The sequence below is a fragment of the Tursiops truncatus genome, chromosome 1 (genome assembly GCF_011762595.2).
Source record: "Tursiops truncatus isolate mTurTru1 chromosome 1, mTurTru1.mat.Y, whole genome shotgun sequence".
Lineage (NCBI taxonomy): Eukaryota > Metazoa > Chordata > Mammalia > Artiodactyla > Delphinidae > Tursiops > Tursiops truncatus.
Genome location: NC_047034.1, coordinates 47,120,913 through 47,136,820, shown reverse-complemented (window position 1 = coordinate 47,136,820; position 15,908 = coordinate 47,120,913). Strand labels below are relative to the sequence as shown.

Here is a 15,908-nt window from a genome sequence, read left to right as displayed (position 1 = left end):
GTCATTTTCACAATATTGATTTTTCCAGTCCAAGAGCATGGTATATATCTCTCCATCTGTTGGTATCATGTTTAATTTCTTTCATCAGTGTCTTATAGTTTTCTGCATACAGGTCTTTTGTCTCCCTAGGTAGGTTTATTCCTAGGTATTTTATTCTTTTTGTTGCAATGGTAAACGGGAGTGTTTCCTTAATTTCTCTTTCAGATTTTTCATCATCAGTTTATAGGAATTCAAGCAATTTCTGAGCATTAATTTTGTATCCTGCAACTTTACCAAATTCATTGATTAGCTGTAGTGGTTTTCTGGTGGCATCTTTAGGATTTTCTATGTATAGTATCATGTCATCTGCAAACAGTGACAGTTTTACTTCTTCTTTTCCAATTTGGATTCCTTTTATTTCTTTTTCTTCTCTGATTACCATGGCTAGGACTTCCAAAACTATGTTGAATAATAGTGGTGAGAGTGAACATCCTTGTCTTGTTCCTGATCTTAGAGGAAATGCTTTCAGTTTTTCACCATTGAGAATGATGTTTGCTGTGGGTTTGTCATATATGGCCTTTATTATGTTGAAGTAGGTTCCCTCTGTGCCCACGTTCTGGAGAGTTTTTATCATAAATCGGTGTTGAATTTTGTCAAAAGCTTTTTCTGCATCTATTGAGATGATCATATGGTTTTTATTATTCAACTTGTTAATATGGTGTATCACATTGATTGATTTGCATATATTTGAAGAATCCTTGCAGCTCTGGGATAGATCCCACTTGATCTTGGTATATGATCCTTTTAATTTGTTGTTGGAATCTGTTTGCTAGTATTTTGTTGAGGATTTTTGCATCTATATTCATCAGTGATAATGGTCTGTAATTTTCTTTTTTTGTAGTATCTTTGTCTGGTTTTGGTGTCAGGGTGATGGTGGCCTCATAGAATGAGTTTGGGAGTGTTCCTTCCTCTGCAGTTTTTTGAAGAGTTTGAGAAAGATGCATGTTAGCTCTTCTCTAAATGTTTGATAGAATTCACCTTTGAAGCCATCTGGTCCTGGGCTTTTGTTTGTTGTAAGATTCTTAATCACAGTTTCAATTTCATTTCTTGTGATTGGTCTGTTCTTATTTTCTATTTCTTCCTGGTTCAGTCTTGGAAGGTTATACCTTTCTAAGAATTTGTCCATTTCTTCCAGGTTGTCCATTTTATTGGCATAGAGTTGCTTGTATTAGTCTCTTAGGATGCTTTGTATTTCTGCGGTGTCTGTTGTAACTTCTCCTTTTTCATTTTTCATTTTATTGATTTGAGTCCTCTCCCTTTTTTTCTTGATGAGTCTGGCTAAAGGTTTATCAATTTTGTTTATCTTCTTAAAGAACCAGCTTTTAGTTTTATTGATCTTTGCTCTTGTTTTCTTTGTTTCTATTTTATTTATTTCTGCTCTGATCTTTATGATTTCTTTCCTTCTGCTAACTTTGGGTTTTGTTTGTTCTTCTTTCTCTAGTTCCTTTAGGTGTAAGGTTAGATTGTTTATTTGAAATTTTTCTTGTTTCTTGAGGTAGGCTTGTATAGCTCTAAACTTCCCTCTTAGAACTGCTTTTGCTGCATCCCATAGGTTTTGGATTGTCGTGTTTTCATTGTCATTTGTCTCTAGGTATTTTTTGATTTCCTCTTTGATTTCTTTAATGATTTCTTGGTTATTTAGTATTGTTAGCCTCCATGTGTTTGTGTTTTTTACTTTTTTTTCCCTGTAATTCATTTCTAATCTCATAGCATTGTGGTCAGAAAAGATGCTTGATATGATTTCAGTTTTCTTAAATTTACTGAGGCTTGATTTGTGACCCAAGATGTGGTCTATCCTGGAGAATGTTCCGTGCACACTTGAGAAGAAAGTGTAATCTGCTGTTTTTGGATGGAATGTCCTATAAATATCAATTAAATCTGTCTGGTCTGTTGTGTCATTTAAAGCTTGTGTTTCCTTATTTTCTGTTTGGATGATCTGTCCATTGGTGTAAGTGAGGTGTTAAGGTCTCCCACTATTATTGTGTTACTGTCGATTTCCTCTTTTAGAGCTGTTAGCAGTTGCCTTATGTAATGAGGTGCTCCTATGTTGGGTGCATATATATTTATAATTGTTATATCTTCTTGGATTGATCCCTTGATCATTACGTAGTGTCCTTCCTTGTCTCTTGTAACATTCTTTATTTTAAAGTCTATTTTATCTGATATGAGTATTGCTATTCCAGCTTTCTTTTGATTTCCATTTTCATGGAATATCTTATTCCATCCCCTCACTTTCAGTCTGTATGTGTCCCTACGTCTGAAGTGGGTCTCTTGTAGACTGCGTATAGATGGGTCTTGCTTTTGTATCCATTCAACGAGCCTGTGTCTTTTGGTTGGAACATTTAATCCATTCACATTTAAGGTAATTATCGATATGTATGTTCCTATTACCATTTTCTTAATTTGGGGGGGTTTGTTTTTGCAGGTCCTTTTCTTCTCTTGTGTTTCCCACTTAGGGCACTTCCTGTAGCATTTGTTGTAGAGCTTGTTTGGTGGTTCTGAATTCTCTTAGCTTTTGCTTGTTTGTAAAGCTTTTGATTTCTCCATCGAATCTGAATGAGATCCTTGCCGGGTACAGTAATCTTGGTTGTAGGTTCTTCCCTTTCATCACTTTAAGTATATCATGCCACTCCCTTCTGGCTTGTAGAGTTTCTGCTGAGAAATCAGCTGTTAATGTTAACCTTATGGGAGTTCCCTTGTATGTTATTTGTCGTTTTTCCATTGCTGCTTTCATTAATTTTTCTTTGTCTTTAATTTTTGCCAATTTGATTACTATGTGTCTCGGTGTGTTTCTCCTTGGGTTTATCCTGTGTGGGACTCTCTGCGCTTCCTGAACTGGGGTGGCTATTTCCTTTCCCATGTTAGGGAGGTTTTCGACTATAATCTCTTCAAATACTTTCTCTGGTCCTTTCTCTCTCTCTCTTCTCCTTCTGGGACCCCTATAATGCGAATGTTGTAGCGTTTAATGTTGTCCCAGAGGTCTCTTAGGCTGTCTTCATTTCTTTTCATTCTTTTTTCTTTATTCTGTTCCACAGCAGTGAATTCCACCATTCTGTCTTCCAGGTCACTTATCCGTTCCTCTGCCTCAGTTATTCTGCAGTTGATTCCTTCTAGTGTATTTTTCATTTCAGTTATTGTTCATCTCTGTTTGTTTGTTCTTTAATTCTAGATCTTTGTTAAACATTGCTTGCATCTTCTTGATCTTTGCCTCCATTCTTTTTCCGAGGTCCTGGATCATCTTCACTATCATTATTCTGAATTCTTTTTCTGGAAGGTTGCCTATCTCCATTTTATTTAGTTGTTTTTCTGGGGTTTTATTTTGTTCCTTCATCTGGTACATAGCCCTCTGCCTTTTCATCCAGTCTGTTTTTCTGTGAATGTCTCTCCTCAAATCTCACTAGTTTGAATGTACCAAATATTTTCTGGTGTGATCTTGAATCAGATGGCTAAAGGAATGTCAAATTTAAGCAAATTCAAGCTAGATCTTTGATTTTCTCCAACCCTAACCTGTTCCTTCCCCAGTCTTGTTCATCTCAGTAAAAACACTACCATCTACCTAATTGCTTAAGCTAAAAATCCGAGGCTTGTCCTTGATTCTTCTGTCTCTCATTTCGTAGGAGCAATCAGTCAGCAGGTGTTGGTGGTTCTCAAATCTGAGCACTCTTTACCACTCTCACCGCCACCACCCTGGTCTACTCCACTGTCATCTCTCACCTGAAATAGCCTCCTAATTTGTCTCCATGCTTCACTCTGCTCTCCTACAACCCATTCTCCATAGAGCAGCCAGAATAATACTTTTAAAATGTAAATCAGATCTCATCACTTAAAAAAACCCTAATAGCATCTCACTGTACTTTAAACCCATTTTCCTTACTGTGACCTACATGGTTGTCTCTTACTGCTTCCACAAGCTCATCTTGCTTTTCTGGAACATTCTTCTCTTGGATATTATCATGGTTTGTTTCTTGTGTCTTTCCATTGTCATCCCAAATGTCTCCTCTTACAGAGGCTTTTCTCTAACCACCCAATATAAAGTCGCCCTCGCCCTGTCTCTCTGTCATGGTTTCTGTTTTGTTTAACTTTTTTATGTGTGTCGCTCTCTGAAGTGATCTTGTTTATTTATATGTCTGTGAACTGGTCTCCCTCAGTTGCTGCATAAGCTTTGTGAGAGCAGAGACCTCATCCGCCCTGTTCACCACATCACCCTGATAACCTAGAGCAGTGTCTGTAGATGCTCAGTTAGTATTTGTGGGATGAGTAAATGAAGAAACCTCTGTTTCTCCAAAAAGTTTAGGTAATTCAGGCCCAGTTGCCTACAAAGATACCAAGAACACAACTTGAGCTAATAATAGTGGGGAAGTGGAAAAAGAAGGATGAGGAGCAGTGAGTTTAACACAGTGGAAAGAGCCCTGAATTCTACCTCTGTCTCTTTTACTATCGGCTGTTTGGTTGTGGGCAAGTTTCTCAACCTGGCTGTTCCCTTAGTTGTAATAGAAGTGAGTGGCAAATGATGCTGTCCAAGTTCTCTCCTATGCCAGCTGACACTGCTCAAACAAGGATTAGCACATGCCGTTTATTTTTTAAGAGAATGATCCTGCCCACCCTGTGGTATAAGAAATGTATGGTATCAAGAGTCATCTTTCATTTTTCTCAATATTATCGGAAAAAACAAACATAGATGAATGTACCAGCCCTTGGGACTGGAAAGGTTAATCAACCTGAGCTGGACTCATTTACAGAGCACTCCTAGTGCATGATTTCAGTTAATCCTCAAAACAACTGAAGCAAAGGAGGCAAAACAGGTGCTATCTTTCTAATAAGGAAATGGAGATGTGTCCAAGGTCACTCACCATGCCAGGACTGCAGCCCAGGTCCTCTGCTCTCCTAGGCTGGTGCCATGTCCACTGCCCCATGTTGCCTTGCATCTGATGTTTACTCCAGACTGTTTGTAACCAGTAGCACTAGAAACATCTAAGGCCTTTTCTTTCATAACATCAGATTGTCTCCTGCGCAGGTAAAAGATGTGAGCTCTGTGATGACGGCTACTTTGGAGACCCTCTGGGTAGAAACGGCCCTGTGAGGCTTTGTCGCCTGTGCCAGTGCAATGACAACATCGATCCCAATGCAGTTGGAAATTGCAATCGCTTGACGGGAGAATGCCTGAAGTGCATCTATAACACGGCAGGCTTCTACTGTGACCGGTGCAAAGACGGATTTTTTGGAAATCCCCTGGCTCCCAATCCAGCAGACAAGTGCAAAGGTAATCGGCCATCGGCCAGATTCCGTCACAGTTATATTCATTCGTTCTGAGAATCATTGCACGGTCTCTTTAAATATTCACAGTTGTTTGGTCGAATGCAGCATTGTTCAGTAGAAATATAGTGCAAACCACTTATGTAATTTAAATTTCTCTAGTAGACACAGTACAGTAAAGAGAAACGGGTGAAATTAATTTTAACACTATATTTTATTTAACCTAGCCTATCTAATGTATTATCATCTCAACAAGAAATCAGTAAAACATTTTTGCGATGTATGTTCTTTTCCACACCAGTCTCCGAAGTCCAGTGTGTGTTTCACACTGACAGCACATCTCAATTCAGACCAGCCACATTTCAAGTACTCAGTAGCCACCAGTGACCAGTGGCTACTGTACTGGATAACTCAAATCTAAAGAATCTATTTGCGTTGTTTATACTTCAGTATTTCTCTCAGATGATCTGCATCTTTTGCTGTCTCTGTCTTCCTGCCTTAGCCTGCGACTGCAACCCCTACGGGACCGTGAAGCAGCAGAGCAGCTGTAACCCTGTGACCGGGCAGTGTGAGTGTCTGCCTCATGTGACCGGCCGGGACTGTGGAGCTTGTGACCCTGGATTCTACAACCTGCAGAGCGGGCAGGGCTGTGAGAGGTAAGATGGCGGCTGCCTTTGGTTCAAGTGACCTCTGCTCTTTTATTGTCAGAGATGAATTTTTATAAGTTATGGTTCATAGTTGGCTTGGCTTTGTTCAGGAATTATTTGAGTGCCTAAAATAGGCAAGGCACCCTTTCGAGGCAATACTGGAGAGTTGTAATTAAGTAATGAGAGAAAAGAGTGGAATGCAGTGGCCCCAGCTGTGTCAGTGTCACCTGAGCAACATTTTTTTAAGAATACAGATTATATGGTCCTTTCTGAGATGCTTAGAATCAGACCTTCAAGGATTGCAGTTGCCTGGGAATTCCTGTTTTCAAACCTCCTGTTCAGCGCCCACGTGGTGCCAGATTGGAGAGCCGTGGGTAGTAGTTTTAGTAGTGAAATAAAAGTATTCGTGTGGGTTAGGCTAGAAAAAGAAGTTCTGAATAGAACTCATGAAAATCACTTGAACCTCAGGTTTTAACAACCCTTAACGTCTGTCATAATAGCCCTTAACATTCTGTTTTCTAATACAAATTACATTAGTCCTATGCTGAAAGGAACAAAAAAGAAAGGTTTGCTTAAAGTCTGTTTTACTTACCTGAGAAATGTCATGTGTTCATTTTCAGGTGTGACTGCCATGCTTTGGGTTCCACCAATGGACAGTGTGACATCCACACTGGCCAGTGTGAGTGCCAGCCTGGCATCACCGGTCAGCACTGCGAGCACTGCGAGGTCAACCACTTTGGGTTTGGACCTGAAGGCTGTAAACGTAAGGGGCGTTGGTGGCAAAGTCTCGTCTCATTCCAGTTAGAACTGTTAGTCCAGAAAGGACTTTGACAGCCTCGGTGTAGCCACATGGCTCACAGTCAGGGCTGTGCCCAGATCATCACAGATGCTTTATTCAAGAAATATTATCCATTTTTTTAAAACTCAGAGGACCGAAAGCCTCTCTAGTTTCTTTGCAACCACCCTATTTATGTCTTTTTTTTTTTACAGTGTTTCTGATTCTTCCTTTTTCTAGTCTTTAATTTTTCCAGATGATTACCCTTTGGTTACCGAGCCTTCCCCGTGCTTAATGAAACTTTTTAATTGATCACCTTAGCGCAGAAAATGAAACAGTGAGGGATTCTGCTCAAACGTGTTTGTTGACTTACTGGCTCAGTTGCTTCCCACCCTTGGGGCCCTTTTGGTGCGGTTACATGTCCACATCTGCTGCTCCTTGGCATAAACACTTGCTTGGAATTAGGCCGCGGAACAGTTTGGGTTTTTGCTTTCTGAATTCCTTCATTTCTCCTGTGGAATGTAGCATAAGTCATTGACTCCGTTCAGAGAACAAAATGAGTAAACAAACTATAAAATAATGGAAAATAAGCATTAGCATTTGGGTTTTCTAGTTCCTTAGTGAGAGAAAAACAGTGGAGAGATGAAGGTAGAGATAAATTCTCGAAGTGCACAAAAAGGGCACTTTCTGTAATAGACTAATTTCTGTAATTACTCAGTCACGTGAAATGTGCCCCCTCCAAAAGGTGCTCACTCTAAAATTTACTCCTGTTTTAAAAATGTCTGGCTTCTCTGCTAAGCAGGCTTAACCATTTAAATTCTCCTAAATCAGCCTGTTTTTCACAAAGCATCTAATTATAATGATAATACAGTTGGCTTATTGATATCAATGTGAGTTAAAAGAAAATGCACTCTTCCTTTTTTTCCTTATTATGTACCTTTTCCCTTTATTCTGCAGCCTGTGACTGTCATCCTGAGGGGTCTCTTTCCCTCCAGTGCAAAGATGATGGTCTCTGTGCATGCAAAGAAGGCTTTGTGGGGAATCGCTGTGACCAGTGTGAAGAGAACTATTTCTACAATCGGTCTTGGCCTGGCTGCCAGGAATGTCCAGCTTGTTACCGGCTGGTAAAGGAGAAGGTCAGCTGTCAACAGTGCATGCGTTCATTCATTCAGCAGATGTTGAATGGGCACTTCCTATGCTCTAAGCTCTAGAGAAAAAATGGTGAACAAAATAGACACAGTCCCTGTTCTCAAAGACTCAAGTTCTAGTTGGGAGACAAATAATAAAAATTAAAGAAATACTAACTGAGATAAGTGCAAGAAAGAATACAAACAGAGAATAACTGGGGAGAACTACTTTATATAGAGCGTCTGTGGAAACTCACTTAAGGTGCAATCTTAAGGATAGGAAAGAGCAAACCAAAGGAGAAGTGGTGGGTAGGCTGTTCCAGGCAGAGGGAACGTGGGGTACAAAGGCCTCAAAGCTGGAGGGTGTCTGGAGCCTGCTGAGTGAGGGGGGAGTGGTTTGTGATAAGACTGGAAAGGTTGGTAGAGACAGCTTACGTTGCACCATGTTGACCAGAGTAAGGAATTCAGATTTTATTCCAAATCCAGTGGGAATGCACTAATGAGTTGTAAGCTGGGAAATCCAGTTTATATTTTAAGAACAGCACTCTGCTGTGTGAAGATTGATGGTTAGGTGTGGGGCAAAAGGGGAAGCCTAGATTGAATTGGACAAATATTATATGTGTGTTCGGCAGGGCAGGGTGTGAGAGAGGGTAAAGTTAGGGAAAGAGAAGAATCAAGGATGGATCTTGGGTTTTTTGCTTAAGGTAGTTGTAGGCATTACTTACTGAGATGGTGATGACTCAGAGAATACATATTTAAGAGAAAGAATCAAGGATAGAATTTTGGATATTAGGTTGAGAATACCTATCAGAGAGCCAAGTGGGGGTATCAGATAGGTAATCTCAAACGCAAGGGAGAGGTCAGAACTGGAGAATCATCAGCATGTAGGGTTTAACGTCAAAGGAATCAACCAGATTTTCTTTTGAAGCCAGAGGAATGAGGAAAAACTACCCATGTTATCTACTTAAAAGTATACATACATGGAGTGTATAGACCTTCATATTTATAGAGCAGCGGTCCCCAACCTTTTTGGCACCAGGGACCGGTTTCGTGGAAGACAGTTTTTCCGTGGACAGGGTGTGTGGGGGGCGGTGATGGTGCAGGCGGTAATGCGGGCCGTGGAGAGCGATGGGGGGCAGCAGATGAAGCTTTGCTCGCTCGCCCGCTACTCGCCTCTTGCTGTGCGGCCCGGTTCCGAGCAGACCATGGACTGTTGCCGGTCTACAGCCTGGGGGTTGGGCACCCCTGTTCTAGAGTACCCACTTTGATTATTGTTCCTACGGGAAGTACAGTTGAGTTCTTCAGGAATGTCTGTACACCCTACCTTTCCCTTTTCTTCCTCCATTATGCTTAGGTTGCTGAGCATCGAGCAAAACTCCAGGAATTAGAGAATCTCATTGCAAACCTTGGAACTGGGGATGAGATGGTGACGGATCAAGCCTTTGAGGATAGACTAAAGGAAGCAGAGAGAGAGGTGACTGACCTCCTTCGTGAGGCCCAGGATGTCAAAGGTACACACGATTAAACAAGTGGGTAATTTCTATAAGATGGTCCGTCTTTAGATGTAGCTCCTAATGCAAGGTTAAGTAGTATGGTTTTATAAAATTAATTTTTTTTTTTTTTTTTGCGGTACGCGGGCCTCTCACTGTTGTGGCCTCTCCCGTTGCGGAGCACAGGCTCCGGACGCACAGACTCAGCGGCCATGGCGGCTCACGGGCCCAGCCGCTCCGCGGCACGTGGGATCTTCCTGATCCGGGGCACGAACCCATGTCCCCTGCATCGGCAGGCAGACTCTCAACCACTGCGCCACCAGGGAAGCCCATCAATTTTTAAACTCTGTTTAGAATATGAATTATTTTATTTTTTAAACATGTAGAAAAGAACCTGTCAATGTTTTAAGATACACTAAGCAGAAATACTTCTCCCAACACATCAAAAACTGTTAGATGTTAAAATCCAAGCATTTTATGAATCCTTCTATCAAGGTGCTCACCACTGGGCTGAAGTCACTTTGTTTTGGAGTTTTCCATCACTGAGACACATATGCTCATCAGATACTCATAGGAAATGTGCATTAACGTTGATAACACCCGGGACCACAGTGATCAACTTCCCTACTGATGATGTTTCCATCTGGAGTTAGAGAAGTCCTCTTGTCAGAGTACGGGTCAACAAAAGCTAAATATATTGCTTATTTCTTGTTGTAAATGTCCCTAAGATTTTATAAAATTACTGAAGTAGAGAAGGAAGAAATTGGATGTATCTGGTTTGGGCCAGTTTGTTTAATTTTTATTAGGACAGTCCAAAAATTGTTCTATGAGGTAAATTTTTAGAAATGGAAAAATGAGAGGTCAAAACTTATGTGTTTTGTTTCAGTTGTTGTTACATTTTAAGTCTTAAACATAGATTAAGAAGAATATATATGTTTCCTGTTCTGTATAAACAATGGTGGTTTTTTTAGGCTGCTCATTTTCAAATTTGGACACACGTTTTTTTTCATTAATGTATTCTCTTGTAACAGCAAATTCGCATCTGTCCTGCCATATCCGTTGAAGAACTGAACATGGGGTGATCGTTCTTAGGTGCCAATCAGTCAACCTGAGAGGTGGGGTGTGGCAGGCAGCTCTGGTGCCAGCAGCACCAGCACATGGGCACAGTCACGGGGCAGGAAGGGGAGGTGAGCCAGCACCGCCACTCATCCAGGCTCCACACCTTGGCGCAGCCCCAGTTACATCTGGCTCTTTTGGGCCACAATGGCTACGTACTTTCCTCCGCCCAAGCTGGTGATTCTGTGGGACAGAAGCTCTGATAGGAGCCATGGCCACCGTACTTTTCCTTGAGCCACCTGCAAGGTGGGGAGCATAACGGGCTGCTTCTGGTAGCTTTGGGAGCATCACAGTGAGGCTGGAGTTAAAATCCACTCCCACTAAATCCTGATTCATGGAGTTCCTGGCTGACCTTTCCTACTTAGGTTCAAACTAGCCAAGAATAAAAATATCTTCAAAACGATTTACCCTTTCAGACTCTCCCTAAGTGTTCATTTGTAGTTAAACTTGTGTTTATTCTGCAGTTTGAAGGGAGATTATGTGGTGCAATTAGGTCTTGCAATTGGACACTTGGAATTAGAGGGCTTTGAAGTGATCCACTTAGGTTATTTGTTCCCTTTTTGGGATACTATTGTTTCTGTAAAGAACTGGCCAGAGAGATCGGTATCTGTTACCTTTTTGAAGTTCTAAAGGGAAGGGGGCTTCTGTAACTTCATTAGCCAATGAAGCCAATGCTTACGCTTCCTAAATCTGAATGATTTTCTATGATTTCAGCTTGTTTTTATATTTTGTATTTTCTTAAAAATCTTTGGATTATCAAAGAATTGTTTTAAGGAATCATCCGCGTAGGGCCATTTTGTATAGTTGGATGAGATGTTTTGCAGGCCACCAGCTTCGCATGTGTATTGATTGGGTGGCCCTGCTTGTAAGTTGCTATTTTTCCAAACCTGTATTCATCTTTGTTGATCTTAACTTTGACTTCTCATCTCTTTTACATTCCTCGGAAAATTTAGATGCCAGCACTAACACCATGCAGAAATAAGAACTGGTCAATTTTGAATAGGATTGACTTAATGGTTCCTGTATATTATAATATAACTTCATGACATGTGAGAATTGTAATAACGTCAGAATTATCTTTGCATGGGCTTATATTGATTGATTGATTAGGACACAGGTATGAGGTTTAAACTGAATGTGCATAATTAATAGAGAACAATTTGAAGAACTTTTCAAAAGCAGAGATCAATTTGAAAGCAATTACATGGATGTGCCAGGCAGTGGGAGGTGGCAGCAAGAGTCTATTTAGTTTAAAATACAAAATAATTTTATCGTGCCATATTTCAACATCAGTTTTTTTTTCCCCAGAAAGAATTCTTATTATTTATGTTATTTATTTATTTTTGGCTGTGTTGGGTCTTCGCTGCTGTGCACGGGCTTTCTCTAGTTGCGGCGAGCAGGGGCTACTCTTTGTTGCTGTGCACGGGCTTCTCATTGCAGTGGCTTCTCTTGTTGTGGAGCACGGGCTCTAGGCACGCGGGCTCCAGTAGTTGTGGCATGTGGGCTCAGTAGTTGTGGCTCATGGGCTCTAGAGCGCAGGCTCAGTAGTTGTGGTGCACGGGCTTAGTCCGCAGCATGTGGGGTCTTCCTGGACCAGGGCTCGAACCCGTGTTCCCTGCCTTAGCAGGCAGATGCTTAACCACTGCGCCACCAGGGAAGTCCCTCAACATCGGTTTTGAACCGAGTTTTTTCCTAGTTTAGAAAAATGTCCAGCTCTCAGGGCTGGTAGTACTTTTAACAACATTGTATTTTTATGATTCAATCTTGCATATGCTAGAATATCAAAATCTTTCCCTCAGCAGACATTTTTTGAGTGTCTTCTCTTTGCCAATCACTGTGTGATACTGGGGATACAGTGTTGAGTAAGAATGAGGGACTCATAGTCAAGTGGGAGAGAGACAGTGTGTTAATCTCCAGTTAACCCACTTGGAGACCGTAGATGAATGTAACAGTGGTGCTACTGCTGGGCACAGTGAAGACTGACCAGCTCTGCCAATGGACTTAGGGAAACTTGTCAGAAAGATGCTATGTTTGGAAGAGTAAGGATAAGCAGCGCCTCAGATTTCACGTGAGATGATATGTGTTCCGCCCCGCCCGACCCCGCCTCAGATAATTTATGGACTTCCTTCTGCACTGTGATTGCAGATGTAGACCAGAATCTGATGGATCGCCTCCAGAGAGTGAATAACACCTTATTCAGCCAAATTAGCCGTTTGCAGAATATCCGGAATACCATCGAAGAGACTGGGAACTTGGCTGAGCAAGCCTGTGCCCGGGTAGAAAGCACAGAGCAGTTGATTGAAATCGCATCCAGAGAACTTGAGAAAGCAAAAGTCGCCATTGCCAATGTGGTGAGTGACTGGGAAGGTCTGAGGTGGGGCTGAGGGAGTCCCTTGGCTTTTACTGGTAGTGGAATGCTTCTTCAGCTAAATTGACTCCTTGTATCTTTTTATTTGTCTTCAAACATGGAGCAAGAAAGCCACATTGCTCATAGTTGCCATGAAATAGTTATCACAAACTGGATTAAAACCAAAGGACATCTGGGTCCTTTCTCTAGTTTTGTTCCTTCTATGGCACTAGGCAATTTAATCTTCCTTTTTTTTTTTAATATTTATTTATTTATTTGGTTGTGCCAGGTCTTAGCTGCAGCACGCAGGATCTTCGCTGCCGCACGCGGGATCTTTTGGTTGCAGCGTGTGGGCTCTTAGTGGCAGCATGCGGGATCTAGTTCCCTAACCAGGGATCGCATCCAGGCCCCCTGCATTGGGAGCATGGAATCTTAACCACTGGGCCACCAGGGAAGTCCCTAAGCTTCCTTTATTCTCTGCTGAAACTAGAAATAATAATCCACAATCAAGGATGCTGATGTTACCTGAAGATCTCTGAAATTAAGAAGAGACCTTCTTTCTCGAAATAACACTAGTGAAAATTTAGTTTTGACACTTGCTTTATTAAATTTAAATAATTCATTCCTTTGAGATTAGTGCTTTGTTTATTTCCTCTCTAGTCAATCACTCAGCCAGAATCTACAGGGGACCCAAACAACATGACTCTTTTGGCGGATGAGGCACGAAAGCTTGCTGAACGGTAACCTCCAGCTCCCTCTTTAATGGTTAAGTTATGGCTTTCATTGCGGTGTGCACACGTCCTTTCGTTCTATCCCCACACACACTTCCCATGTAACGCACTTTTGCAAAGTTTGCTCTCGTTTCTGAAATGCGATTAGCTACATGTACTCTTTGCTTCCCTTTACTTTGAAATTAGAATATTTACTTTGAATATTAGAATGTGATGGTTTGGAGGGAAATTATATTTGCACATCTAAGGAAAACCGTAACATTTTTTAGATTTTTAATTTTGAAACCTTAAAGTTAATAGATAATTAAGCTCGATAGAATTTAGTTATTTTTAAAAATTTTTAAATTTTCAACAAAAATGTTTAATTTTCAAGTTTCAATAGAGAATATTTACTAACCCATAGTACATGTGAAAATCAGAAACAGACCATTTCATTCCTGATTAAATGTAAGGTAATTTCTTAAGAAGACTTTAAATTGTAGAGGGCATCAAGTGAAAACATTTTTTTAAAAATAAAATTGCTAAAATGTAGGCTCCACGAGGGCAGGTGTTTTTGTGTGCTTTATTCACTGTTGAAATCCCAATGCTTAAAACAATGTCTGGCATATAGTAGGTACTCAATAAATGTTTATTGAATGCATTGCAGAACAGCTAGTAGACCTCATAGGTACAGGGTGCTTAAATAAGCCTCATGTTAGAATTTTAGCCTCAATGTCTAAGCAGTTATATTGGCTTCTTGCTTTACCATATGTGCTCTCTTTCTGTCCTTTGTAAATGTGTGTGAACTGTTGTCATTTAGCTCATAGAACATTCATGGTTTTAGAGCTGAATTTTCTGATTAAAAGAAGACAGCTGAAAACATTATAGAAAACTCCCGAGAAAATTAGATCTTGGAAATTAATTGTGGTGTACTTCATGCATGAATTTTGAAGGAAAGTTTATCATATCAAAAAGAATGGCCATGTATTGCAGTGTGACAATGTAATATGAAATTTTAGAGTTGAAAAAACCTTAGCATTTACCCAGCTAACGTGCGTTATTTGTCTGGAGTCCCTGTTGACATGTTCCTTGTTGAGTTGCTCTTCCTGGCCAGTAACTAGGTTGCATGTGAGAAATCTGAATAGTCAAAGTTGTTTCAAGACTATGCAGTAACAGAACCAGAGTAGCAATTAAAGATGAGGTCTGGGATTTGTGTTCATGACTAGAGAAATGAGGTCTTGCTGGTATCCACAGTTTCATACAGAAATACCCTTAATAATTATATTTAAAAGTAATTTTTAAGAAATATAAGCATTTGCCCCTACACATTTTATATCATTAATATCCTTGGGAAATATCATTTTCTCAGATTACAGAACGCTATTTATAAACTCAGCCCCTCTGAAATGATAACAAAATTCCAAATTTATAAGATTTTTTCAGTATTTGTGGACCTCTGCCCACATTAGTTTATGTATATTAATAAGGTAAGCATTACCTAAATTCTACTTCTTTCCCTTTTAGACGGTTGTGTTTCATGGCTTGTTTTTCCTCTTATGTTATACAGCCATAAACAAGAAGCTGATGACATTGTACGAGTGGCAAAGGCAGCCAATGATACATCAACTGAGGCATATAATCTGCTTCTGAGGACACTGGCAGGAGAAAATCAAACAGCATTTGAGATTGAAGAGCTTAATAGAAAGTGAGTGTAATTTAAAAGTGGCTTATAGCCCTTCCGTTGTTCTTGTAAGTAACACCAGTTCAAGGAAAAATTAAATGCCGGTGAATTCAGGCCATGTATTCATGCAGTAAGATTTCTTTTGTTAATCATGCTTTTGAAATGATGCCGTAATTAGAGCAGGGGATGTAGAGCCACAGAGATTTTATTTGATCCAGTTACTGTATCAGCAGAGAATGGTAACGACTAGCCATGATGCTTAAAATTCTGCATAAAGGAGAAGAGAAAAAATATCATAGAGTGAGCAGAGAAAATATATTTGAGCTACAAATATTTAAAAGGTGTCTGAAATAAGAAAGCATATGGTAAACCATATGCCTTAAATAGAAGTGATGAGATGAAATCTAAATTTAAGCTATGTTGGTATTAAATAATAGCATTTTAATATAACATTTCTTTGAGGTTTTGGAAATACTATCACGGTGATTTAAACTGGAATGAATTTGGTGAACATTAAGATGCTAAAAGCAACTAGGGTTTTCAGCACATCACATCTTTTGTTCCTTAGGTATGAACAAGCGAAGAACATCTCACAGGATCTAGAGAAGCAAGCTGCCCGAGTACATGAGGAGGCCAAGAGGGCTGGTGAGAAAGCCGTGGAGATCTATGCCAGTGTTGCCCAGCTGACTCCCGTGGACTCAGAAGCCATGGAGGTATGGCGCT

General features: G+C 40.4%; 1 protein-coding gene across 1 annotated transcript in view; it reads left to right on the top strand.

The window, feature by feature from the left end:
- LAMC1 (laminin subunit gamma 1) overlaps window positions 1–15,908 on the top strand; it is a 123,976-nt gene that overhangs the window by 96,199 nt on the left and 11,869 nt on the right. Inside the window, exons 14-22 of the mRNA XM_019918284.3 lie at window positions 5,054–5,299; window positions 5,795–5,948; window positions 6,560–6,702; window positions 7,672–7,850; window positions 9,196–9,352; window positions 12,593–12,798; window positions 13,455–13,534; window positions 15,072–15,209; window positions 15,754–15,898. Coding sequence (XP_019773843.2) covers window positions 5,054–5,299; window positions 5,795–5,948; window positions 6,560–6,702; window positions 7,672–7,850; window positions 9,196–9,352; window positions 12,593–12,798; window positions 13,455–13,534; window positions 15,072–15,209; window positions 15,754–15,898 — 1,448 coding nt within the window. The remainder of the gene's footprint in view (window positions 1–5,053; window positions 5,300–5,794; window positions 5,949–6,559; window positions 6,703–7,671; window positions 7,851–9,195; window positions 9,353–12,592; window positions 12,799–13,454; window positions 13,535–15,071; window positions 15,210–15,753; window positions 15,899–15,908) is intronic.